The 24,952-nt window shown below is 50.5% G+C and overlaps 2 protein-coding genes across 2 annotated transcripts; both read left to right on the top strand.

The window, feature by feature from the left end:
• Window positions 1-1,958: 1,958 nt before the first annotated feature.
• MIND_01092900 (CSN8-PSD8-EIF3K domain-containing protein) lies at window positions 1,959-3,695 on the top strand (the record flags this gene model as incomplete). Its single annotated transcript, XM_037367498.1, has 9 exons — window positions 1,959-2,097; window positions 2,143-2,161; window positions 2,211-2,263; window positions 2,591-2,766; window positions 2,819-2,904; window positions 2,950-3,167; window positions 3,329-3,436; window positions 3,487-3,582; window positions 3,634-3,695. 9 exons carry the CDS (start codon window positions 1,959-1,961, stop codon window positions 3,693-3,695), a joined length of 957 nt encoding a protein of 318 aa, XP_037216892.1.
• A 7,077-nt stretch (window positions 3,696-10,772) lies between these two features.
• On the top strand, window positions 10,773-12,501 carry MIND_01093000 (CSN8-PSD8-EIF3K domain-containing protein; the record flags this gene model as incomplete). Its single annotated transcript, XM_037367499.1, has 9 exons — window positions 10,773-10,911; window positions 10,957-10,975; window positions 11,024-11,076; window positions 11,404-11,579; window positions 11,632-11,717; window positions 11,763-11,980; window positions 12,142-12,249; window positions 12,300-12,395; window positions 12,440-12,501. The coding sequence occupies 9 exons, from the start codon at window positions 10,773-10,775 to the stop codon at window positions 12,499-12,501; spliced, it is 957 nt and encodes a 318-aa protein (XP_037216893.1).
• Window positions 12,502-24,952: the final 12,451 nt, after the last annotated feature.

A 24,952-nucleotide genomic window follows, 5' to 3' on the forward strand; every position in this document is an offset into this window, starting at 1 on the left:
CTTTCAGAATGTTGGATTCGCTCACTCAAGTCTTCGCGCCTTGGAGCCCATTCAGTCGAATCATCTTTACGACGGGCTTGATCGTCGTCATTACTGGCGCCAAGCACATTGTCACATTCAGCTTGCGGCTGCGCCCGTGCTAGTGGCTAGTTCTGTATGTTGATCGCTTTCCCCTTACACACTCCCTTACAACTCATACAGGGCTTTTTGGGGGATTTTAACGCCAAATTAGATGTAAATCTGTGATTACGTAAGCGTTTTTCCTGTTGTCATTTTCACTCGAAAATAACTCACTTTTGCCAGATATTTTGCCGCCGGAGGCGACGCATGACCACCTGGACTCAACCTTGCAGCTGCTGCCATTTGCAGCAAGATCCCACCAGGTATGATTCACAAAATCCCCATTCTTGATGAACTGAACCGTACGATCAGGCCCGGAGGTGATGTGCCGCCTCATGCCGCGTCCCGGGACACATTGCCGCTGCTGCCGGCCGTCGATCCGATCAATGATCCGGATTATCCGATGATTTTGGGCAGCTATTCTGCGCTCAAAAAACGGGTTATATCGGCTCATTTTTCGCGGGGTTTTGCTGCCGGAGGCAAACAAACCGGCTGGCCGAGCAAAGTTAACGTTGGCAGCCATTTGCTGCCATCCCCTCTCCTTGTATGTTTTTGTTCTTCTGTTCTGTCACGTCGCGGCTAACTGTGTGCACAGGCGACCAATGTCACAACACCCGCAAAGCCATTCCCCGCGCGCATGGCCAGAAGCTCTCGCCAACCCCTTCCTGCCGGAACCTGTTCTAGTTCCAAACTCGCCCCCCACTCACCATTGCCCCTGCAAGCGGAGGCGTACCTTCACCTCCGACTCGCCGTTGCTTTAATGGTTCAAGAAGTTAGCGGCGTCCACGCTCCTTACAGCATTCGACTCGCAGATTCCACCATGGATGCCCGCCGCCCGCAATGCATCCTCCAATTGCTAGCCCCGTGAAGGGCAACGCGACCTTTCGGCAACACTTTGGGTCACACCTCTGACGACAAAGCAGTCGCGACAACGGGAACCTGCCTGAGCCACAACTCCGGCGGTCCTTGTTGTTTTTCTCAGTCTGGTGCTGCGGCAAACCGAGACAGCAGCGGGCGACTCGGTCGGGGTGGCCAGAGCAATAACAACAAGGACAGGGTTTCAAACCGGGCCAATTGCCCGGGTCATGTTGCCGCCAAAACTCCCCCGACACCACCACCGTCCTCTTCATCTGCGTGTGACCAGCACCGCTCTCGCCATTGCACGCAACCTCCCACTGGCTATCAATCCTCAAATGACCAACCCTCCCTCGTCACTCCCGACCCAGTTTTGTTCTGCAATTCCGCCCCGCCACACGCAGTCGGGAGATCACGAGCAGTCCCGCGAACTGCTGTCCCACCAACCCTCACCATCTGGCAACCTCTGAGTTTCTAGCGCCGCCTTCAACGGCACACGTTCCCCTCAGAGCCGGCCCAGCTTTCGCGCTGTCAACAATCAACCCCCAGCACCACTCTCGCGATTGCGTGCACTCTCCTGCTGTTGTCTTTTTCTCAGTCCTGCGATATCGCGATCCGAGACTGCAAAGCACGGTGTGCTGCCAATCAGCTCTCTGGTGAGCTTATGATGATCTGCTTTAATTCTAGCCTAATATTTTCTTCTCAGTCTTATGATGTTGGGATCCGAGATGCTGCAAACGACCTCTTTCCATGCGTGCTCACAATGACCACGTCGCTCTCCATTACTTCCTATGTCTCCACCCGCCGCCAGTGCCAACATAACTCTTCCGGCTACTCCCCGCCTCGTTTGGACCATCTCGACCACTAATGTCTTCAAAATGGTGGGACGATCTGCAATTTTAGCTTACTTTGTTCTCAGTTTGGGGCTGTTTCAATCCGAGACAACGAGGCCTACTTGTCGTGACTTTTCCTGGTCAAGGCGCATGCCCTCCACGTTCACCGAGCCGGGTTTCCCGCGGGCGCATCGTTTGCGCGCGAGTGACTTTGTGTGTTCAACTCGACTTTGGGACGCAAGCGATTCTTTGGCAGTTGTTGACAACTTGGATGCTGCTGGCTATTGCAGTGAGTTTACGACAATCTGCTCTATTCTAGCTTACTTTTTCTCAGTTTGGGGGACTGACTCAAGGTGCGTCTTTTTTTTCCAGTTGTTTATGCAAATTGCTGATGTCTAGCAGCTGCGCCGGGCCATCACAAGGCGTTCTCGGCGAGTTCTCCACGGATTTCCTTGGTTTTTGTTGGAGGTGGTAGGGAGAGATGGGGGGCAAACGGGGATGGTGAGCCGATGGGAAGCCGGTGGAAGGGAGAGGGGGACGTCGCGGGAAGGAGAGATGATCGGGGAGGTGCAGGCGACGGGTACTAGAATCAAGTAGGTAAGTATCGTAACTCTTGAAAAAAAAAGGTATATAACTAGACCCCCCCGCGCGAGCCTTAGCGAGCTGCGAGCCTTTGCGATGGGTGAGCAAGCAGCGTTGAGGTGGACAGCAGAGGGTAAGGGCTCACCTTTGCGATGGGTGAGCTGGAGCAACGGGGGTTGGCATCATCATGTCTACAGCAGGCCCACCAACACCACCCCCTTCCTCAGCAACCGAAATTCAGGATGCTGCTAGGGCTCCAGCTGCAGCGCCAGCCCCACAAAGCGTCGTTTCAGATCACTTTACGCAAATATTTCCTTTGGCAACAGAAAAGAAGTACAAAGAACTCATCCGTTTGGCCGAGTTGAACGACTACGGGGTGTGTCGAGCAACCTTTATGTCTCCCGATCCCGACTGACATCACAGTCCAGGCCGACTCTGACCGCAGTCCAACCCGTCTTGCGCTGACCACGCCCCTCGTTCTTGCCTATCTTATCCTCGACGATCTGCAAGTAGTGTCTCGTTGCCCAGTCTTTTGTTTCTTTTGACGCGTCATAGCCAGCCCGCTCGCTTCGCCTTACAGCGCCTTCCGCGCGACCTTGCTGTGTCTCCCATCGCAAAAGCCTTCTTCGCGCTGCTGGCATCAACTGTGGATTCTGGAACGCAAATACGCTAATGTCTATTCTCGCACGACCGAGCTTCTTGCTATCACCAGCGGCTCCGACTTCCTTGACGCGAATCTCGGCGCGATATTGGGCCTCATGCTGAACGCTTTCCTCGGTATGCTTTTCGTTCGATGCTTTCCATGAGGCATTTGGCTTTATGCAGGCCTTCGTCTGCACTGCAGAAACCTATCTCAGCTACCTTCGGGCCTTGAGCCCGCTTTTCTGATTTTCTTGCACCTCAATAACTTCTGCTGTGAAGCTCACGTGTCTTCACAGAATCATTCCGCACGCGGACATTTAATCTCCTAAAGAAGGCCTATACCTCCCTTCCAGTGTCCCTGGCCCAGGTATACCTTGGTCTTGGGGCGGAGGAGGTCCTGTCAGGTACCCATTCCTTCTCAGTTTCGTGCATTTCTTACCACCACCACGACCAGCTGCTGCGAGCGATGGCTGGTCGTACGACGCCTCCACACAAATACTCACCCCTGCGCAACGATCCGCGTCCACACAACTTGCGAATGGCTTCACCCGTATGTCTTGCTAATCTGCCGCTCGTCTTCAGCAGATTAACCAACTCATAGCATTCTCCACGCTCGCAACCTTTGACTTTGTTGCCAACAGTGTCGCAAAGTTGGAAACTTAAGAACGTATCAGTCAAGTGTATCAAACCTCTGTACAAATTGCATCAACTGAACAAGCTGCGACCAGCGGCCTATTGAGCATCGCCCAAGTCTGCTTTCCCATCAATGTAAAGCTTTTTTGTGTGTGTTCTGCACCGGTGATGGAAGACCTGCGCATACGCCGCATGAATGCAGACCTATTCATATGCTGCATGAATCCGGGTCGTTGTCCGCAAAAGTTGGCCCTTCAGTGTCCTCGGCTCCGTTACCCTTCGCCAGCGAGACCGTCGTCGGGGAAGAAAAGATCAGTGACGGGCCGGGTTCCCGATTTGGCTCCGTTGGCCAATCCACAGCCACACCCACATCATTTGGCGGAAACGACGACCACCACAACTCTAGTTCCTTGCGGGCACAACCAACTCTCGCTCCAACACCTGCAATTCCCGCGAGCAGCATGCAGCGTACTCCCAGCAACAACTCGGCCCGTCCTGCCGCGCAATAAAATCAAGCTCGAAACAGCACCAAGCCGTCAATGCCCCCAGCCTCCCTGTCAACCACAACCAGCTGCATATTGGCACCGTCTACCCCAACGCGTTGGTGTAAGACCAGGTCAAGTTCCTCGTCTTCGACGGGTGAGCTGAGTTGTGGGCCTTGTGTGGACAGGGTAAACGGCCCTAGCTAACTATTGTATTTAGGGTGATTCGGAGTCAATGAAGAACACAAGCAACGCACCTTACGACAACAACGAGCAAGGTGCTCATGGGATAGCCGGATGCGAGCTGGGTCGAGGGCGGGCTGGAGCACAAGCTTGCGCAGACAGCGAGCGCAAAAGCACTAGAAGTCATTGTAAGTACGTACGGCAAGTTAATGAAGATCATAACGCACCTTTGATCAACGACGACAATGAGCAAGGTGCTAATGGGATAGTCGGGTCGAGGGCGGGCTGGAGCACAAGCTACAGTGAACGCAAAAGCACTGTAAGTGAGGCAAATTATTGAAGAACATAACACACCATTGACCAACAACGACAACGAGCAGGGTGCTCAGCACAAGCTTGCGCAGACAGCGCAAGTGTCGAAGCTAAACACTAGAAGTCGCTGTAAGTGAGGCAAAATCAATGAAGAACATAACGCACCTTTGAGCAACGACGACGATGCTCATGCCCAGGGCCAGTCCAGACAGTGATTAGGCACAAGACCGTCGTCAACAACATGGGCGTTGAGGTGAAAGTGTTCGGCTTCCCGCTGGCCGCCGGCTAACTTGATTCCACAGCCACACCGATCACGCTTGTCAATAACCACCACAACGCTCAAGTCGACGCGCCATCTGCTGCTGCTATGGCCCGTACCACCGCCAACTCTGCAACGCCTCCCGGAGCCCGCTCTGAGTCTCCCAACGACAGATGTCGGGCCGCCGTTTCTGCAACGTGCAAGCTGTCTATCATCGAAATTTTATGCAAACTCAACCAAGACGCTGTTGCATCGCCGTCTCTCTCGCCCCCACAACCAATAAACGCATCAGCAAACCGAGCCGGCTGGCAGGTGCAAATAATGCCGCGCAAGTTATCGGCAGCCCACTTTTCCGGCCCGCTTTTCCTAGCAAGCCGCAGAATCAACTACAACTCATCAGTATCAACCACGACTTGCCATCTCTCCGGCCAACCATCTCGCTATTGCATCAAACCCAACGACTATAAAGAAGATTGGTCATTGCTTTCGACGTTCTAGACGGCCAATCAAGAAACAACATTTGCTGGCTCAGCGACTAACGAAGACAGCGATTCTAACAAGGGCTGGCAAACCGGGTGAGATGTGGGCAGACTCGGGAAATTTTGAGAGCCTCACTTTCCGGCTGGTGGCCGACAGCAACGACGAGCGCGCCGAGGTTGCTGTTGAGCAACAACTTGAAAGCGGCCTCAACAACGGCAACCCACTTGTTGCGGGCAATATGCCCCGGGCCGATCAGCAAACTCGAATGACAAACCTAGAACGACTCACTAATCCACCCCGAGTCCATCACCGCCTCCCAATAGAACTCAAGACGACGCCGGCCCGTTTTTCTTCAGCATTGTTCTGAAAAGGTTAGTGCTATCAATTTGGTGGACGGCAAACTCACCAAGGCAGCGCTAGCTTAACCAGCAACCAGCTCCAGATTGTGATCATCTCTGCGCATATTTTGCGCCAAGTCTTGTTTCAGGTAAGCTGCCACTATGATATGCAATTCTGACTTACCAGACGTTGTCTAGCATGCAAACCAGCTCATGCCTTGTGTCGGGATGAAGACCAAGGCCGCCAACGCTATGGGCAGAAACCCCAACACTCCCCGGTTGTTATTGTTATCGTCCCCTGACCTCCTGCGTTACCCTCGTTACTGTCTTTCGTGCCGTCTTAAGAGGGTCAGTCGTCGTTCTCAATGTGTTGGATGGCAAACTCACCCAAATATAGGTTTACATCGCGGTCAATCCAGCTCGCCCGTTTCCGCGCTCGTTGAGATGCTGCGTTAGCGGGTCTGACGATATGAAGGTCAATCAGTGGGCTGCTTAAGCTAATTTGTTTGTCGCTACTGGTCAAGGGCAGGGAGCGGCGGCCCTGCTAAACCAAGTCAGTTGACATCACTACCGCCAATGGTTAGCCACACACCCGGACTGCCGTCAACGGCGCTTGCCTCCAAGCCACAGAACCAAGGCAAGCTGCAAATCAAGGTAAGCTGGTTTGTTTGTCGCTACTCCATACTCACCTGGTTCAGAATCTTCGGCGTGTTCGGCGCATTATCCTAACAAGTCAGACAACGACAACAGCTGCAAGCGCTAAAGAACATACCTGGATCGCCTTCAACGGGCGCCAACTCCACAAGTCAAACGGCCCAGCCCGGGGTTGTTGCGGCCTGCAAATCACGGTAAGCTGGTTTGTTTGTCGATGCTCTATACTAGAAAACTCACCTGGTCCAGGTGTCAAACCAGTGAAATACCAAAGTCGGCGCATCATCATCATCGTCCGGGACTGCCGACAATGCTGCTCAACGCCGACAGGTTGAGAGCGGGAAGTGTCGAACTAGCCAAGTACAAGTCATTAGACAGAAATGCAAGAGTTGAGCAACGCACCCTTGTGTGCTGTGAGCAACGATGACAACGAGCAGGTCGAGCGGGAGTGAAGGTGAGAGAAGGGAGGAAAGGGCGATGGAACTTGTCAAGACAAGTCCCAGGGTTTTATACCCACCGTAACGGCATGTTGAGCCGATTCAGAAGCGGAGCGCTGAAGATATCAACGGAGTTGACTTATACGTGATTTCAAGATTCCCGCATATTGAGTGCCGATGTCGGGTGAGATAAAATCGAGCGCAAGGAATTGAAGGAGGGTTGTAGTTTCTGTGTGCCCTACACTTTTCCTGCCTCAGACCTCCCAAGTTTATGCTTGTATTCACACAAGTACAGAAAGTGAGATTTTGCACTGAAAGTACATCGAGCGCGGCGGAGCTCCGATGAAACACCTCCCACGTTAGATCAACCCTGTCGGCAACGGTTGATAGGGAGATCTAGCCAGCTCCGCCGCGCCTAAGTGTCGGAAAGTGAAATAGCACATTTGAGGATTGGAGCAATACCGCATGGTGGGAGAAGCCGTGACGACGAATATGGGCACGGGGAGGCTTGGAGTGACATGTCACATGTCACCCAAAAAATTCCAAGCCTATCGGCGGGCGCGATGCACGTCTGTTGCATTATCAGTAGAATACATCCCCTGGTGTATCACGTCCATTCATGCTCAGATATAAGTGCGATGAAGCTCTGGATAACATCTAGTGGGTTCGAACATTATTTCCCACGCCTGTCCGTACCTGATCGCGCAAGTTATGAGGGCAAAACTCACAACATATTGAATTGCCTTATCGGTCAGGATGGGCAGCTGAATCAGCGACGCGCGTCGCGACGTCGCGACGCGTCGCGACGCGTCCAAACAAGTCAAAAATGGGGGTTGAAGGAAATGGAAGGCCATGTTGAGTGGTGATTCCTTGATGCACAACAAGCTTTGGACTATGTTAGATTTCAAACCAAAACTATGCAAAAAGGTTGAACAGGCAAAATGACCTTAACCAAACTGTCTATCGGCAACCACCTAAGCCAAGAGCCGTTTGAATCTCTGCTCACACAGGTTCACATGTCGTTACCCTAAGCGCGGCTAGTCCCTGAGCTCTATGCCATTCCCGCTGTCGGCTCGCTCCATTCTCCGTCTATCCGTCACTCGCCTAATCCTCCGCCGACGCTCAGATCATTTCCAATGACTGCCGGCATCTCTCGCCACTCGTCACATATCACCGGCCGATGTCGGAGTTGCTGCCATCCATCACCGGCAACTCCGCGGTCACTCTCCGTGACCCGTCTATTTCTCTCTGTCAACAACTCCACCACCATCCCCTGCTCGACGCGTCGGACATTGCCCACAGGTATGTATTCTCTCCCGCTCAGTCTTCCCTATACTCATTGATGATCCTAGTTCCTCCCGACTTGCGCGCTATGATGCATCACAATTACCCGACTATCGACAGGCAGGAGTCTGGCTCACCACTTGTCTCTGTACGCAAACCACACCCCAACGACGCTGACATGGTATGCCTTTTTTTTTCTTCTTCCCCTTCACCCGTCAAGTTCTCATTGAGGTTTCCTGCAGACTCCTCGTCGTGGACCTCAAGCCTTCAAATGAGCGCTGGCAGTTAGCGCCATAGCTCTTTCCGTGTCTCTGCCCCCAACTTGTAGTCAGGTCAGTGGTGCTTTCTGTACTGTGTTTCTGTACTCACACCTTGCCAATAGACTCTGGCTACATCTCCACTCACAAATTGCGCACCGCACATTAGAGTCACACGACTGTCAACAACTCAACACCACCACCACTTGTCTTTGCGCTCAAACCACACACTTGATATCGTGAGTGCCCAACCATGCTGACATGGTATGTCTTTGTTTTGCTCCCTCATGCATCAAGTTCTCATTGTTTTCCTACAGATTCCTCGCCATCTTCAAGTTCATCAAGTTCTAGTGACGCGAGGGCTTCAAGCGGGTGCTGGTCCACTGTGCTGGAATATCGTGTGCTTTTCACTTACGCAACACTGGTGAGTTGATTCTATTCATATTATACCTGTTGTTAAAGGGGACTTTCAGAATGTTGGATTCGCTCACTCAAGTCTTCGCGCCTTGGAGCCCATTCAGTCGAATCATCTTTACGACGGGCTTGATCGTCGTCATTACTGGCGCCAAGCACATTGTCACATTCAGCTTGCGGCTGCGCCCGTGCTAGTGGCTAGTTCTGTATGTTGATCGCTTTCCCCTTACACACTCCCTTACAACTCATACAGGGCTTTTTGGGGGATTTTAACGCCAAATTAGATGTAAATCTGTGATTACGTAAGCGTTTTTCCTGTTGTCATTTTCACTCGAAAATAACTCACTTTTGCCAGATATTTTGCCGCCGGAGGCGACGCATGACCACCTGGACTCAACCTTGCAGCTGCTGCCATTTGCAGCAAGATCCCACCAGGTATGATTCACAAAATCCCCATTCTTGATGAACTGAACCGTACGATCAGGCCCGGAGGTGATGTGCCGCCTCATGCCGCGTCCCGGGACACATTGCCGCTGCTGCCGGCCGTCGATCCGATCAATGATCCGGATTATCCGATGATTTTGGGCAGCTATTCTGCGCTCAAAAAACGGGTTATATCGGCTCATTTTTCGCGGGGTTTTGCTGCCGGAGGCAAACAAACCGGCTGGCCGAGCAAAGTTAACGTTGGCAGCCATTTGCTGCCATCCCCTCTCCTTGTATGTTTTTGTTCTTCTGTTCTGTCACGTCGCGGCTAACTGTGTGCACAGGCGACCAATGTCACAACACCCGCAAAGCCATTCCCCGCGCGCATGGCCAGAAGCTCTCGCCAACCCCTTCCTGCCGGAACCTGTTCTAGTTCCAAACTCGCCCCCCACTCACCATTGCCCCTGCAAGCGGAGGCGTACCTTCACCTCCGACTCGCCGTTGCTTTAATGGTTCAAGAAGTTAGCGGCGTCCACGCTCCTTACAGCATTCGACTCGCAGATTCCACCATGGATGCCCGCCGCCCGCAATGCATCCTCCAATTGCTAGCCCCGTGAAGGGCAACGCGACCTTTCGGCAACACTTTGGGTCACACCTCTGACGACAAAGCAGTCGCGACAACGGGAACCTGCCTGAGCCACAACTCCGGCGGTCCTTGTTGTTTTTCTCAGTCTGGTGCTGCGGCAAACCGAGACAGCAGCGGGCGACTCGGTCGGGGTGGCCAGAGCAATAACAACAAGGACAGGGTTTCAAACCGGGCCAATTGCCCGGGTCATGTTGCCGCCAAAACTCCCCCGACACCACCACCGTCCTCTTCATCTGCGTGTGACCAGCACCGCTCTCGCCATTGCACGCAACCTCCCACTGGCTATCAATCCTCAAATGACCAACCCTCCCTCGTCACTCCCGACCCAGTTTTGTTCTGCAATTCCGCCCCGCCACACGCAGTCGGGAGATCACGAGCAGTCCCGCGAACTGCTGTCCCACCAACCCTCACCATCTGGCAACCTCTGAGTTTCTAGCGCCGCCTTCAACGGCACACGTTCCCCTCAGAGCCGGCCCAGCTTTCGCGCTGTCAACAATCAACCCCCAGCACCACTCTCGCGATTGCGTGCACTCTCCTGCTGTTGTCTTTTTCTCAGTCCTGCGATATCGCGATCCGAGACTGCAAAGCACGGTGTGCTGCCAATCAGCTCTCTGGTGAGCTTATGATGATCTGCTTTAATTCTAGCCTAATATTTTCTTCTCAGTCTTATGATGTTGGGATCCGAGATGCTGCAAACGACCTCTTTCCATGCGTGCTCACAATGACCACGTCGCTCTCCATTACTTCCTATGTCTCCACCCGCCGCCAGTGCCAACATAACTCTTCCGGCTACTCCCCGCCTCGTTTGGACCATCTCGACCACTAATGTCTTCAAAATGGTGGGACGATCTGCAATTTTAGCTTACTTTGTTCTCAGTTTGGGGCTGTTTCAATCCGAGACAACGAGGCCTACTTGTCGTGACTTTTCCTGGTCAAGGCGCATGCCCTCCACGTTCACCGAGCCGGGTTTCCCGCGGGCGCATCGTTTGCGCGCGAGTGACTTTGTGTGTTCAACTCGACTTTGGGACGCAAGCGATTCTTTGGCAGTTGTTGACAACTTGGATGCTGCTGGCTATTGCAGTGAGTTTACGACAATCTGCTCTATTCTAGCTTACTTTTTCTCAGTTTGGGGGACTGACTCAAGGTGCGCTTTTTTTTCCAGTTGTTTATGCAAATTGCTGATGTCTAGCAGCTGCGCCGGGCCATCACAAGGCGTTCTCGGCGAGTTCTCCACGGATTTCCTTGGTTTTTGTTGGAGGTGGTAGGGAGAGATGGGGGGCAAACGGGGATGGTGAGCCGATGGGAAGCCGGTGGAAGGGAGAGGGGGACGTCGCGGGAAGGAGAGATGATCGGGGAGGTGCAGGCGACGGGTACTAGAATCAAGTAGGTAAGTATCGTAACTCTTGAAAAAAAAAGGTATATAACTAGACCCCCCCGCGCGAGCCTTAGCGAGCTGCGAGCCTTTGCGATGGGTGAGCAAGCAGCGTTGAGGTGGACAGCAGAGGGTAAGGGCTCACCTTTGCGATGGGTGAGCTGGAGCAACGGGGGTTGGCATCATCATGTCTACAGCAGGCCCACCAACACCACCCCCTTCCTCAGCAACCGAAATTCAGGATGCTGCTAGGGCTCCAGCTGCAGCGCCAGCCCCACAAAGCGTCGTTTCAGATCACTTTACGCAAATATTTCCTTTGGCAACAGAAAAGAAGTACAAAGAACTCATCCGTTTGGCCGAGTTGAACGACTACGGGGTGTGTCGAGCAACCTTTATGTCTCCCGATCCCGACTGACATCACAGTCCAGGCCGACTCTGACCGCAGTCCAACCCGTCTTGCGCTGACCACGCCCCTCGTTCTTGCCTATCTTATCCTCGACGATCTGCAAGTAGTGTCTCGTTGCCCAGTCTTTTGTTTCTTTTGACGCGTCATAGCCAGCCCGCTCGCTTCGCCTTACAGCGCCTTCCGCGCGACCTTGCTGTGTCTCCCATCGCAAAAGCCTTCTTCGCGCTGCTGGCATCAACTGTGGATTCTGGAACGCAAATACGCTAATGTCTATTCTCGCACGACCGAGCTTCTTGCTATCACCAGCGGCTCCGACTTCCTTGACGCGAATCTCGGCGCGATATTGGGCCTCATGCTGAACGCTTTCCTCGGTATGCTTTTCGTTCGATGCTTTCCATGAGGCATTTGGCTTTATGCAGGCCTTCGTCTGCACTGCAGAAACCTATCTCAGCTACCTTCGGGCCTTGAGCCCGCTTTTCTGATTCTCTTGCACCTCAATAACTTCTGCTGTGAAGCTCACGTGTCTTCACAGAATCATTCCGCACGCGGACATTTAATCTCCTAAAGAAGGCCTATACCTCCCTTCCAGTGTCCCTGGCCCAGGTATACCTTGGTCTTGGGGCGGAGGAGGTCCTGTCAGGTACCCATTCCTTCTCAGTTTCGTGCATTTCTTACCACCACCACGATCAGCTGCTGCGAGCGATGGCTGGTCATATGACGCCTCCACACAAATACTCACCCCTGCGCAACGATCCGCGTCCACACAACTTGCGAATGGCTTCACCCGTATGGCTTTCTAATCTGCCGCTCGTCTGATTAACCTGTCATAGCATTCTCCACGCTCGCAACATTTGACTTTGTTGCCAACAGTGTCGCAAAGCTGGAAACTTAGCCATCCGAAGTGTATCAAACCCTTTTGCTTTCTGTACAAATTGCATCAACTGAACAAGCTGCGACCAGTGGCTATTGAGTCGGATTCGGGTTTCCCCAGGCTCGAGAACAACAAATACTTCCATACATACATAAGTATCAATAAATTCGACTCACATCCGGGTTTCGCGCAACTAAAGCCACCCAAAGCTGGACTTTTATAGCGGAAAAAATTAGTGGTGCGCGGATTAGGCTTGCGAAGCACGTGACCGGTATTTGCCTTATTTGATCATTAATTCAGCGTCACCGTTGGAGCGTGTCATCGATGTGGTGACGAAGATGAAACACCAGCTCACGTGTTCTTACGGTGCTCAGACGCGTCGACAGTCGCGTTTCGGCTGGAATTGAAAGATACTCTGCACCGTTACCTGCTATAGGTGTCCTCCTTGGACTTAAATAATATTTTCGTGTGACCCACTTTCGTTTTTGTTTGAGGCGTGAACAGCGTTGATAAGACCAATAAAATGCTGAAAACGAAAAGTTTTTGGCAAGGTCAAAATTTTGCTGGATGAAAAAAAAAAATTATCGGAAACAAAAACAAAAAGTTTTTGGCAAGGTCAAAATTTTGCTGGATGAAAAAAAAAAATTATCGGAAACAAAAACAAAAGTTGACAAAATCAAAATCAAAATCAAGATTTTGAAAATAAAATTTACCATCTTCAGAATTTTTTCATTTTGATGCCAGCCATTTTTTTTTGTTGATCATGATTTTCTTTTTTGATTACAACAATTTTGATTTTCCTTGAACGCATTCAACTTTCATGCTGCCACCTTCATTTTTCTGGAAGTCAACTTGGCAGCCATGAGCGACCAAACCAGTGTGACTCTGCCTACTGCTGCTCTTCAATGGACGCTCCTGACGAGGGTCCTCTGCTTGTTCCTCTTCCTCTTGAAAGCATCCGTGTAGCTTTCCTACAGCTAGGCCGACGTGTCGATGCTGCTCTTCACACTCAAATCGGTGACCGCACTCGTCTCCATGAGCAGAATCAAGGTGTCTTTCAACTTCTTGAGGCTGTTCAACAGGTGTGTAGGAAATGGTGTCAACTGTTGAGCTTCAAAACTGACTTTTGTAGCATGCAGATGTCATTCCTGCAGTTGAGCGCCAGATTATGGAAGAGAGCATTGACTCGATGCTTCAGGCGCTTGCAACAGCCGACCTCCAATCCCAAGATGTTTCCACACAGCCTGCCATTCAAGTCGCTCACACCATCCACACTGGCCGTCGTCGTGGTCGTCCTCGAATTGAGATCGACTTTGACTTTCTTGCCATTGGCCAGCAAACCAGGGGGCCAACTGGTATGGGGCCAGTTGCTGGTGTACACCCTCGTACGATCCGCCGTCGCCAACTTGATTATGGCCTTGTTGAGCCTTCCCGCCCAGTATACACGGAAACGCTAGATGAAGACACTGGCGACATCATTCGAATCTACACTTCTACCAGTGGCCCCGTCTCTGACCTTCCAGACGATCAACTCGACAACCTTATGCGTCACACACTGGAACTCTTTCCAACCTTTGGACGTCGTATGATTGACGGACATTTCCGTGCCCTTGGCCATCGCATTCAGATGTCTCGACTCCGCGACTCATACTACCGTGTTCATGGCCCACCGGTCTCATACACCAACCAGCCAAGTGGTCGTCGTCCATACAATGTCGCTGGGCCAAACTCACTGGCTCATCATGATGGGCAGCATGGTTCGTTGTTTTCTTCTTTGTCATTCTGCATTTATCTCTCCATGTTAGGCTTGCGTCGATGGCGCTTTGTTATTCATGCCTTCATCGATGGGTACTCACGATTTGTCACTGGTATTCGGGTTAACGACAACAATCGTGCGGAAACAGTGCTTACGCTCTTCCTCGATAATGTGGTCGCTCATCATGGGGTTCCTCGTCGAGTACGTGGGGACCATGGCACTGAGAACGTGCAAGTCGCACAGTGGATGGAGGAGCGTTATGGTCCAACACATGGAGCGTACATATGGGGAAGGTATGATTTCTACTGGCATCTCAATAGCTTTTATCTTGCTATGTAGGAGTGTCCACAATATACGCATTGAACGCCTTTGGTGTGATGTCACTCGCGGCTTTGGAGAGCCAGAACCCACTCATTTCCCATTTCCTTCATGCGCCAACTATCCAACAACCATCTTCAAGTCGATCATTGAGAACGGGTACGTTTTCTCGTTCAATGCTCTTGGTTATTGTGCTTCTATTTCTTCTAGAACTCAGACGCTTGACCTGACTGACCCGTTGGACAACAATTAGGTAGATATTCTACTGCGATATAATCAATAAATATGTTTATCGAATTCGTGTATCTGTAGTCGGTATAATGGAATCAACAAGAGAAATAAGAGATAAGAGCACTACAGAAGTTATTGTAAGATGCATGTAGCGACTGTGCATAAACAAGAGAGTTTGATGTTGGTTAAATCTGTTTGACGTTAGTGCATATATCAGACGTTTGTGGGATGAGAGGCTTACCAGGCCACCAAACTCATCCATGTTGGTAATTGGTCGATAGCTAAGATACTGCATGAGCTCGAAGTCAGATGTCTTGCCATCCTCTGGCTCGGGCTGGTTAAGCAACATATTTGCCAACAACAATGAGACGTCAACGGAAAAGAAGCATACGTGCCCTTTTTACAACGCAAATTTGCTACAAGACAATGAATAATGGAAATGACTAGGGAGAGACTTACATCAGGCCATGATGCAGGTAGCGCTCCTTCGCTAATAAGCGCTTCGTCTCTATTGAACTTGTCACAAACAACACCAATTCAGAGGATGCCAGTTGGCCAGTGAAGGCAAGCAAGAAGCACCGTGAAAAGATATCGTAAAGATGATGGAATTCGAAGACTGGGGTACAAGACGAAATCTACTCTACTTATATACACTACTACCATGTGTTTACCATGCCTAATACGAGAGGTAATGACGTCATGCTTTAGCCATGCCTTTACGTGCTGTTTGCCTCATGTTCAACTCCATGCTGTCAATCAACATCAGCATCGACATCTGATGATCCAATCACCATCTTATCGTCCATCTTATCTCCTCCTTGTCTTATCTTATCAACCAGGGCCAAAAAAAAAAGGTTTAAAAGGCGAAGAAAAAGGGTTTTTGAACCCAGGATTTGACATTACCCCCCTTCAAGGTCGACGTCCTCGTCGACAGAGGGGCATAAAGCGCGTTCATCATCCACCCCCCCTTCAGCCTCCACAAAATGGCCAGTCTGATAATTAAAGAGTTTCCGGGACGGATATGGGAGCTTCTCTTGCGTCGGCTTATAACGTTTGACCAGGTAATCCCAATGACCCTGGGCAAGGACAGGCACACTACGGGTCTTGACCACTGGGTTCTTCTGGTTGAACTCGTCTAACAATTCTTGAGAGTTCTCAAGCCTTTGCGCCGTCTCCCATGTATCCTCGCTATGCGGGTATCCCTTCCACTTCACCAGATACTGCCAACCATGACCAGCTTCCGCTTCTTCATAATCTCCTCAACCTCCCACTCCTCGTGATCATCCACAATGTCCGGTGGCGGCCTTTCTTCTCGCCCGGTGGGGTGGTGGCTCGTGGTAAGGTGTCAGCTCTGTCTCATTGTAGACTGGATGAGCCTGACTAGAACCTGGCATCTTGAGTTCGTATGCCGAAGGTCCAACCTTTGCCTCCACTTTGAATGGTCCCACACGTCGATCATTGAGCTTCTCGGATGGTCGATTCTGTTGCACTTTTGACCCTTCAACGTACACCTTGTCTCCGACTTTGAACTCAGGTGCTGGTACACGTTTCTGGTCATAGTACTTCTTCATCCGCTCTTGGGCCTTCTTAATTGCCACCGTTGCATCCTCACGCACGCGCTGCATCTTTTTCGCGAATTCTTCTGCTGCCTCGACCTTAGAGTCATATGGTCCTTCGACGCCTTTCCAGGGATGGTACCCATGATCTAGGAAGAATGGCGAGACCTTGGTCGAAGCATGAGCTTTGTCGTTGTAGGCGAACTCGGCCAACGGTAACCATTCCGACCAGTCTGATTGGTGGTGGTTGACATAGATGCGGAGATAGTGTTCAATCTCTTTGTTCATCCGCTCTGTCTGACCGTCGGTTTGAGGATGGTATGCCGTGCTTGGGTTCATCTCTGTTCCCAGCAGCCGATTAAGCCTCACGCATGAAGTCGGATACATAGCGGGGGTCTCGGTCTGAGATTATCTTCCGAGGAACCCCGTGATATCGCACAATCCGATCGCGTGTCAAGCGTGCGATTCCCTCGCTGTTGATCTTGATGCTCACGGGCTCGATATGGATCCGTTTGGTAAACAAGTTGACCCAGACTTGGATAGCTGTAAAGCCATTACTTTCTGGTAGTGGGCCGATCAAGTCCATTGACACTGTCTCCCATGGTCCATTGGGGACACTATGGGGTTTCAGGAATCCATGAGTTCGTTGTCTCCATCGAGTCCGTTGGCATGCATCACAGGTTCGGATATACTCTTTGATTTGGTTACCCATTCTGGGCCACCAATATTTACGTTCAATGAGTTCCTGGGTCCGATATTCTCCTGGATGTCCAACAAGCGGGGTATCATGATGCAAGCGAATGATCCGTTCACGAAGAGTATCATCTCGAGGCACATAGATCTTATCTCGGTAAAGGATCAGGTCGCCATCTTTTCGCCAATCAGGCAGCGACTTTTCAAGGGCCAATTTGACGCTGGTATCTAATCTTCTAGTCGTTTTGATCTGACTAAGAAGATCATCTTCTGGTCCCTCGAAGTGTACTTGAGTCGCCCTGAATAATTCTGGCTTTAGGAGAATGACATCCTTGTTATCGTCCTTTCCTTGATCATGATCAGCCCGTCGAGATAGCAGGTCAGCCTTCCGATTAAGCGCTCCGGGCCGATGGTGCAGTGTGAAGTCATATTGTGACAACTCGGTGACCCATCGGGCTTGTCGGCGATTCAGCTTCTGGGGCTTCTTGAAATATTCGAGGTTTTGATGATCAGTGAAGATCTCGAATGTCTCCTTAGCACCCATGAGGATGGCACGATATTCTTCCAGTGCAAACATGATGGCGAGCATTTCTTTGTCATAGATTTCATAATTTCGCTCTGTCTCCGTCAGGCTATGTGACAAAAACCCAACGGGACGCCATACACCATTCTGTTCTTGACTAAGAATGGCTCCAATTGCACCTTCCAAGCATCAGCCTCAAGACGGAATTTTCCATCGTCCGTTGGCAGTGCCAGTACTGCATCCTCAGCTATTCGCAACTTCAGTCCATCGAAGGCTTGTTGCTGTTCTGGTCCCCAAGTCCAACCGCCTTTGCCAGTGAGCTTGGTCAAAGGTCGAGCCACTTCGCTGTAGCCTCGAATAAATCGGTAGAAGTTGGTGAACCCTAAGAAAGCTTGCACATGCTTTACTGTTCTGGGCTGCGGCCATTCCATGACACCTTTGATCTTCACAGGATCCATTTTCATTGAGTTGTGCGAGATAATCACTCCCAGATACTCAATCTCAGTGCGTTCAAATTCACACTTTTCGGGTTTGAGATAGAGTTTGTGCTTCTGGAGAACCTCAAGCACCTGGCGAACAATCTTCCGATGTTCCTCCAGTGAATCCGTAAAGATAAGAATATCGTCAAGATAGACGACAACGTGTCCTTCATTGATCAGATCACGTAAGATGTCATTCATCATTGTTTGGAATGTTGCCGGCGAATTGGTAAGCCCAAAGAACATGACTAAGGGTTCGAACAGTCCTCGGTTGGTTCGGAAAGCTGCCTTCCACTCGTCTCCCTCCTTGATGCGCACATTATTATAACCCCAGCGAATGTCAAGCTTTGTGAAGTATCGGGCACCTTGGAGCTTATTGACAAGCTCAGAGATCAAGGGCAGAGGATAACGGTTTTTAATTGTCATCTCGTTTAACTTCCGATAATCTTGCACAGGTCGAAGAGAGCCATCTTTTTTCTTGACAAAGAAGAAGGCGGACGCCATCGGTGACTTTGATGGTTGGATGCGTCCGCTCTTTTAGGTTTTCTTCCAGGAAATTGTCGAGCTCTCTTTGTTCATCACGAGACAGAGGATAGATTTTGCAATCTACAGCCTTAGAGTCTGGCTTAAGTTCAATTGCATGATCCCACGGACGACGTTCAGGTAGAGAGTCAAATGATTCTTTAGCGAACACTTTGACAAACTCTCGATACTGATTGGGAATCTTCTCCTCGGTCATTCGTTCTTTGTTTCGACCAGCTTCTTCTGCCATTCGCTGTGCTTGGGTCTCCTTCAGTCGAAGATCAACTGCTGGACCAAAGTCCACGAGCAAGATCGACTCTCCTTCTTCCAGATCAGGGTCAGCTTGGAACTCTTCATCACGAGCATTGCATTCAACAGGGCAGCGAGAAAACTTGATCTTTTGGGAACGCCAGTCAATTTCCGGGTTATGTTTAAGAAGCCAGTCGTATCCAATGAAGACACGGGCTTTACCCAGTCCAGTGACAAGGAAGCGTTGCATTTCCCAATGATCACCAACACCCATGCGTAGTTCGACATAGTGTGTTATTTTGCCATGAGTATTCTCGGTGCCGTCTGCATTGCGGGCAATAATATGAGAGTCCAGCTCTTTCAACTCAAATCCTTCTGCTTGGGCATATGCTCGGTCAATGCAGGTCGTTTGTACAACCATTGTCAAGCAAAGCCTTTATTGCGCGAACCTTGCCAGTCTCGGGAACCATGAGAGTTATTGGGACCAACATCTCATAGCGTTTACGTTCCCGTTGAAAGTCTTTCAGTTCCTGACTAAGACGATCTGGCTTGGCTCTAGCTTGTCGCGCAGCAGCCTCTTGCATCCGGATAGAGTCTCGAACCCTAGTGTGCGCTGGGACTGGAGGTACAGTCACATCGGCTTCCGCCTCCTCACTTCCTCTCTCAGTCTTTGTTGATGCGGTTTTTTCTCCGCAGGCCTTTTGGAACTCAGTCCACCACTCATCTTTCTCAGCACGCTTTTGTTCCTTTAAGTTATGAAGACGATTCTGATTTTTGCAAAACATGGATACGACGAGAGTTGTAAAGGAATTCATGTATGTCCTTTCGTAACGAGTCCGAGTCGGTACCATAAAAAGAGTCCGTAGCAGGCATATTGGAAGTCGCATTTAATTTACTGAGAGGAGAATAACGTCCATATTTCGAATCAACAATTTCGGATCGCTCCGTCTCCTTGGCCAGGGGAGAGGAGCGCTTTAAAACTCCGCCTCGCGCAACTTCTGGATCAACTGCGTCAACGTGCCGTCGAACTTGTCACCCTCATCAACTTGAGCCATCAAGGCCCTAACGCTGAGTTTTTTTCTGAGGGGGTCCGGGCAGTTTGCGACTAATGTGGCCAATTTTGCCACAGTTGAAGCAGCGCAGAGGTTTCCACTTCTGTCGCGCCGGTCGACGTCCATGGCATCGGGGTCTTTGGCAGGCGCAGCAGCTTGTGGTACTGGGGCACGTGGGGCGGCGGGCGGAGTACGTTGGAACTGGGGAATGAATCCAAACGTCTGTCGCGGCGGCCCAAACACAGCCTGTTCCGAGACAAGTTCGCGTCGATCTGCATCAGACGCTCTTTCCATTCCAGATAGGTCTTGGGCAGGGCAGTGCCTCCCACATAGATAGGACCAGTAATCTCCGTATTGACTAACTCCTCAAGAAGCTGGATCAGGAACGCGTCATATGCACAAGGCTTGGCATTGGGACTATAGCCTGCCTGTTCTGCCAGCAGTTCGAATGACTGGAAGAAATCGGTCAGCGACATCTTATTTTGACGAGTAGTCGTCAACTTCAGATCGCCGCCTGTGCGATGTTCGTGTCCTTGAACGAGAGTTCCAGCTCCGTGATGAGATCATCAAATGTATAGGTGGCATGCAGCACACCACTCTTAAGGGTTCGCTTTTTCCAGTTTGCGCACCCAGTCAGCTGCCGTACATGCAGAGGCATCTGCGGATCGAAGGTACGAGACCAAAAACCAAATTCGTTTGTGATCTGTGTCGAGCGCATCAGAGTATGCCGCAATATAGGTTGTGACAGAGTCGTAGAAATTTTCCCAAAGCGATTTCCAGAGAAGAGAGGAGGGGGTTATAAGTACGACGACGAGACATATTGGTTGGTGGTTGGGGTGCAGATGCGGGTGTGGGTTGTGGTACGGTTATGGAGGAGGTAGGAGCAATGGCAAGAGTAGCTAGGGCGGAGATTGGAGAAGGAGGAAGAGAGTCGAGGTAAAAGTGGTTGAATGGAGAGGGGATAGGGAGAGAGAGCGGGGTGTAGAATTTCTTGAAGACTCCTCAGAAGGAGCCCCTGACGAGAGGTCAGGGATCAAAGCGCGCGGAGAGCGCCACAGAGGATGGACCGGAGAGTCCGTTGTCGGGGTCCAAGAGACCTGTTGCGTGAGAGGAATCCACCGGGGCCTTCTACGACACACCCCCGCTGGACGAACTAGGGTTCTCCGAAGATTGCCCCTGCGCTCCTTGTAGCAGCTATGACTCTACGAAAGCACCTGGGTTGGGCCAGACGTCTCTCTTGCAAGTACGGCGCGTGTCCTCTCGAGTGGGTCCCTTGGATTGTCGTCTCCGAGTGTACCTAGCCAAGAAGAAAAGAACCTAGAGCAAAAGGACCTAGAGCAGACGACCTAAAGCAGAAGGGAAGAGGCGTGGGAAAGGGATGGGAGGAAAATTGGCGATAGTTTCGGGGTAGGGGAGTGGTTTGGGTAGGTGGTAGGAGGTAGGAAGGTACGAGGGTAAGAGGGTAGTCTTCGAATTATGTCACAAACAACACCAATTCAGAGGATGCCAGTTGGCCAGTGAAGGCAAGCAAGAAGCACCGTGAAAAGATATCGTAAAGATGATGGAATTCGAAGACTGGGGTACAAGACGAAATCTACTCTACTTATATACACTACTACCATGTGTTTTACCATGCCTAATACGAGAGGTAATGACGTCATGCTTTAGCCATGCCTTTACGTGCTGTTTGCCTCATGTTCAACTCCATGCTGTCAATCAACATCAGCATCGACATCTGATGATCCAATCACCATCTTATCGTCCATCTTATCTCCTCCTTGTCTTATCTTATCAACCAGGGCCAAAATAAAAGGTTTAAAAGGCGAAGAAAAAGGGTTTTTGAACCCAGGGTTTGACAGAACTTGTCGTATAATTTAATCTGTCATGCGTAAGACTAAGCTATGTTATCAGCATATCAACTTGCCTCTATGCGCTGCTCAGAACGTCGAGGCAATAGTGGCGAGCCTGTCGCAAATTGCAAGAAGTGGACTGCTCTGACAATGGGAGAGTTGATTTGAGCAATTTCGCCAGCTGTAAGCGTTGCTGACGACAAGGAGACAATCCCTGGTTTTTTTAGATACTCGATAAAGGCCGTCTGATAGCGTTCTTCTTCAGCATGAAGTGGTCCCAGCCCACCCTCCCCGCTGCGTGACATAGACCTCCAACATAGAAGATCGATGACTTGCTGGGGGTTTTCGACCCTGTTTCCCGTCAAAGAGGGAATGAGTTCTTTTTACGTCACCCATGGACTAGACGGGGATTGAGTTCAGCAATATCACATGGACAGTCGACACACCTCGCCCAGTGTTGTTGGAGTCGGAACGAAGATATACCGTCCAGTCAAGCCTTCTTTAAATGCCTTGGCCTCGGGTGATAATTGAAGGCTTGAAAGGGTCTTGAAGAAGATTTGACTACGAAATTTTTTTTATGGCGGACTGATAATGATTGTCATCGACCTCGCAGTCTGCAATGAAGTTCTGCATCTGTTTTAAACTTAGCGCAACTATCGACATCACGAAAACCCAAATATTATACCTGAACTTCTTCATGGATAGTTATATGTATGCCTCCATCACTTGTATCTCACGACACTGTGGCTCCGTTGCCAGCTTGCTCTGCAGCTCTGCCAGCGACTGCGGAACCTGTTTACACTCTGATGCCCGTGCCGGATCAAGCTTCAAGAGCAAGTCGTCATCGAGTAAAAAATCGTCTTCACGAATGTCGGCGAGACACCAAAAAGCGAAGAGAGGTGTAAGTCGGGACGGTAGACACTGCTGATGGACGATATAAAGACTGCACAGGTAGCCATATGCCTCTAATGTGCGCTTCCGGTTCGCCGAAAATGTGTGGATGCCCTTCCGAATGCGCAGGAAACTTTCATCCTCGCCATCTTGTTCCCAAATGTGAACGTCACTGAAGACGCGATGCATGACATTGGTCAAAAGTCCGGTGAGTAGCCCTGCGCCCATTGATCCAGAGCTAAACTGAACGTCAATATCGTTGGTCATCTGCTTCAGTAATCGCTTACTATTCGACTTTAAGATTTTTACTGAACAAGTCAAACCGATTTGCCGACCATGGAACTTCGGGCTCAATGAAAGGATCGTGCACAAAATTGTCAGAAGAGAGGATTTCAACCCCATCTTGAGGTTCATATCGTGGCCCTCCATAAAAGCTTTCTGCAAGCCTGAAAAGCGTTTCTACTGCCTCGTTCGGTCCAAGAGCCTTAAGTTGTACTGTGATCCCTGGGCGGAGCCGCAGAATGGAGCGGCTCCATGCTAGCGCATTTGGATATATTGTCCTGTTCTCTGAGGAGACCACAGTCGAAGGGCTGGACTGCAAGAATGTGTTAATATCAGCCCCGATAATGATAAATAAACACTATACTGTAAAAGTAGGTTGGCCAAATATGCGGGTAGAGGTCAAAGCACGTGGCTGTGGAGGGCTAGTGCTCAAGTCGATTATATTGCTGGAGTTGTCGTTGAGACGACGACGGACGGCAGGACGTTGCTGAATAGGCTACTCAAATACATTTAAACAAATAGGATAGTGTACTTACGGCGCTGTGGCCTTCAGGACTAGGTGGAAGAGGACGTCTAGATGGACCGGCAACAGGACCAGGCTGTGACAAGCCAGGCCTAGGACGCAATGCGATAGCAGGCTGCATGTTTCAGTCTGTTGCAACAGTGCAAAAGGAAAATCATACGAGAGGGTGGCCCCGCAAGTCTGATGATAATGGGGCAACTGACTCTTGCAAAGCATGCTGCAGTTGGGCTTCTTCTTCATCGCTCTAAACGATGGTCAGCATGATGTTGATAAAACTCTATAACTGACATTGTCGGGAACAAGATCGTGGTCATCCAAAAAGAGCGGAAGTGGCTGAGAAGATGTGGATGGTCTAGCAAGAGCTGGGAAAACTTGCTCCTGAGTGGCTACCATCTATTAAAAAAATCCTTGTTAAGCGATAGTCATTATAGCAAAGAAGCTAGTACGGACCCTATGTGTTGGAGGACAGAGCGTCTCAATACACTCCAATGGATACTTGTCGGCATTGGTCTTATTCAGAACTCGAAACGGGGTAGCATGTATGCATGGATTGAAGATCGTCGCTTTGTGGTAGTGATCCTTCAAGCGGCTTACCAACCGGAGCTGGAGATAGGTTTGAGAGAAAGCATAGACGAATAAATCAGGCGCACCGATCAGATAGAAGGGTACAGGGCTAGACACTGGTTTAATCATTGAACTCCGACCGCGAAAGACAGTAGAGTCTAAGTTTTCTGGACTAAGACTGGCTCTTGAAATGATGCGGCCTTGTGAGGACTTGTTTTCCTACGGTAACGAAAGTCCACGGAAGACTGTCGAAGTTTCGAAAATGATCGTCATCTTGCATAAGGGTATAGTCGCTGACATGCGCCCATTGTCCACGGTGAGGAAGGAAGGTAAACCGTGCGTGAGCGCTGAGCAGGCAGGCATTGACGGCTTGGTCTATAAGAATATATAGAGGAACCACAGAGGGGTTAACGGGGAACTGAAATGTGAAGATGAGGCCATGGTCTTTGAGTGCGATATACAAGCCAGCATGTTCTGTTTGGAAAAGACGGAGTGTAGAAGGAAACAGGTCGGGAATAAAGACATCAGTGTCCTGCTGGTGAGCGTCTATCTATTGCAGGATCTCAGATTGTTGCTCAATATGCAAGTGTGACATCGTACCGGTAGAGGAATAATACCAAACTTGACCTCAACAAAGTTCGGGTCAGGAAGGTTTTGTCCTATGGTTGGAACCCGTTTTTGGCCCGGAAAAGGGACGATGGAGACCACGGGGGACAACTGAACCCGTTGCAGTACCCCACTGTTGTTGGTGACGAATCTGCTGTTGGCGGTGCTGGGCAGTAGTGCCATGAGGGCGCTGTGTTGGGGGAATCCATGCTGTCGGTGTCAGTGCAAGAGCAGGAACGACAATGGTCCTACAGTTGATATCAGCAAAAGTGACAAGAAATAAGGGAGTGGAGGGTACGAATTCGAAGAAGTATTGGTTGATGTTGTGTTAGGTATCTGGCGGCTATAAATTGTAAGCCAAGGATAATAGTTAGCAC

This window comes from Mycena indigotica, assembly GCF_014461135.1.
Source record: "Mycena indigotica strain 171206Taipei chromosome Unknown Mind.scaff0009, whole genome shotgun sequence".
In the NCBI taxonomy this organism is placed as follows: domain Eukaryota; kingdom Fungi; phylum Basidiomycota; class Agaricomycetes; order Agaricales; family Mycenaceae; genus Mycena; species Mycena indigotica.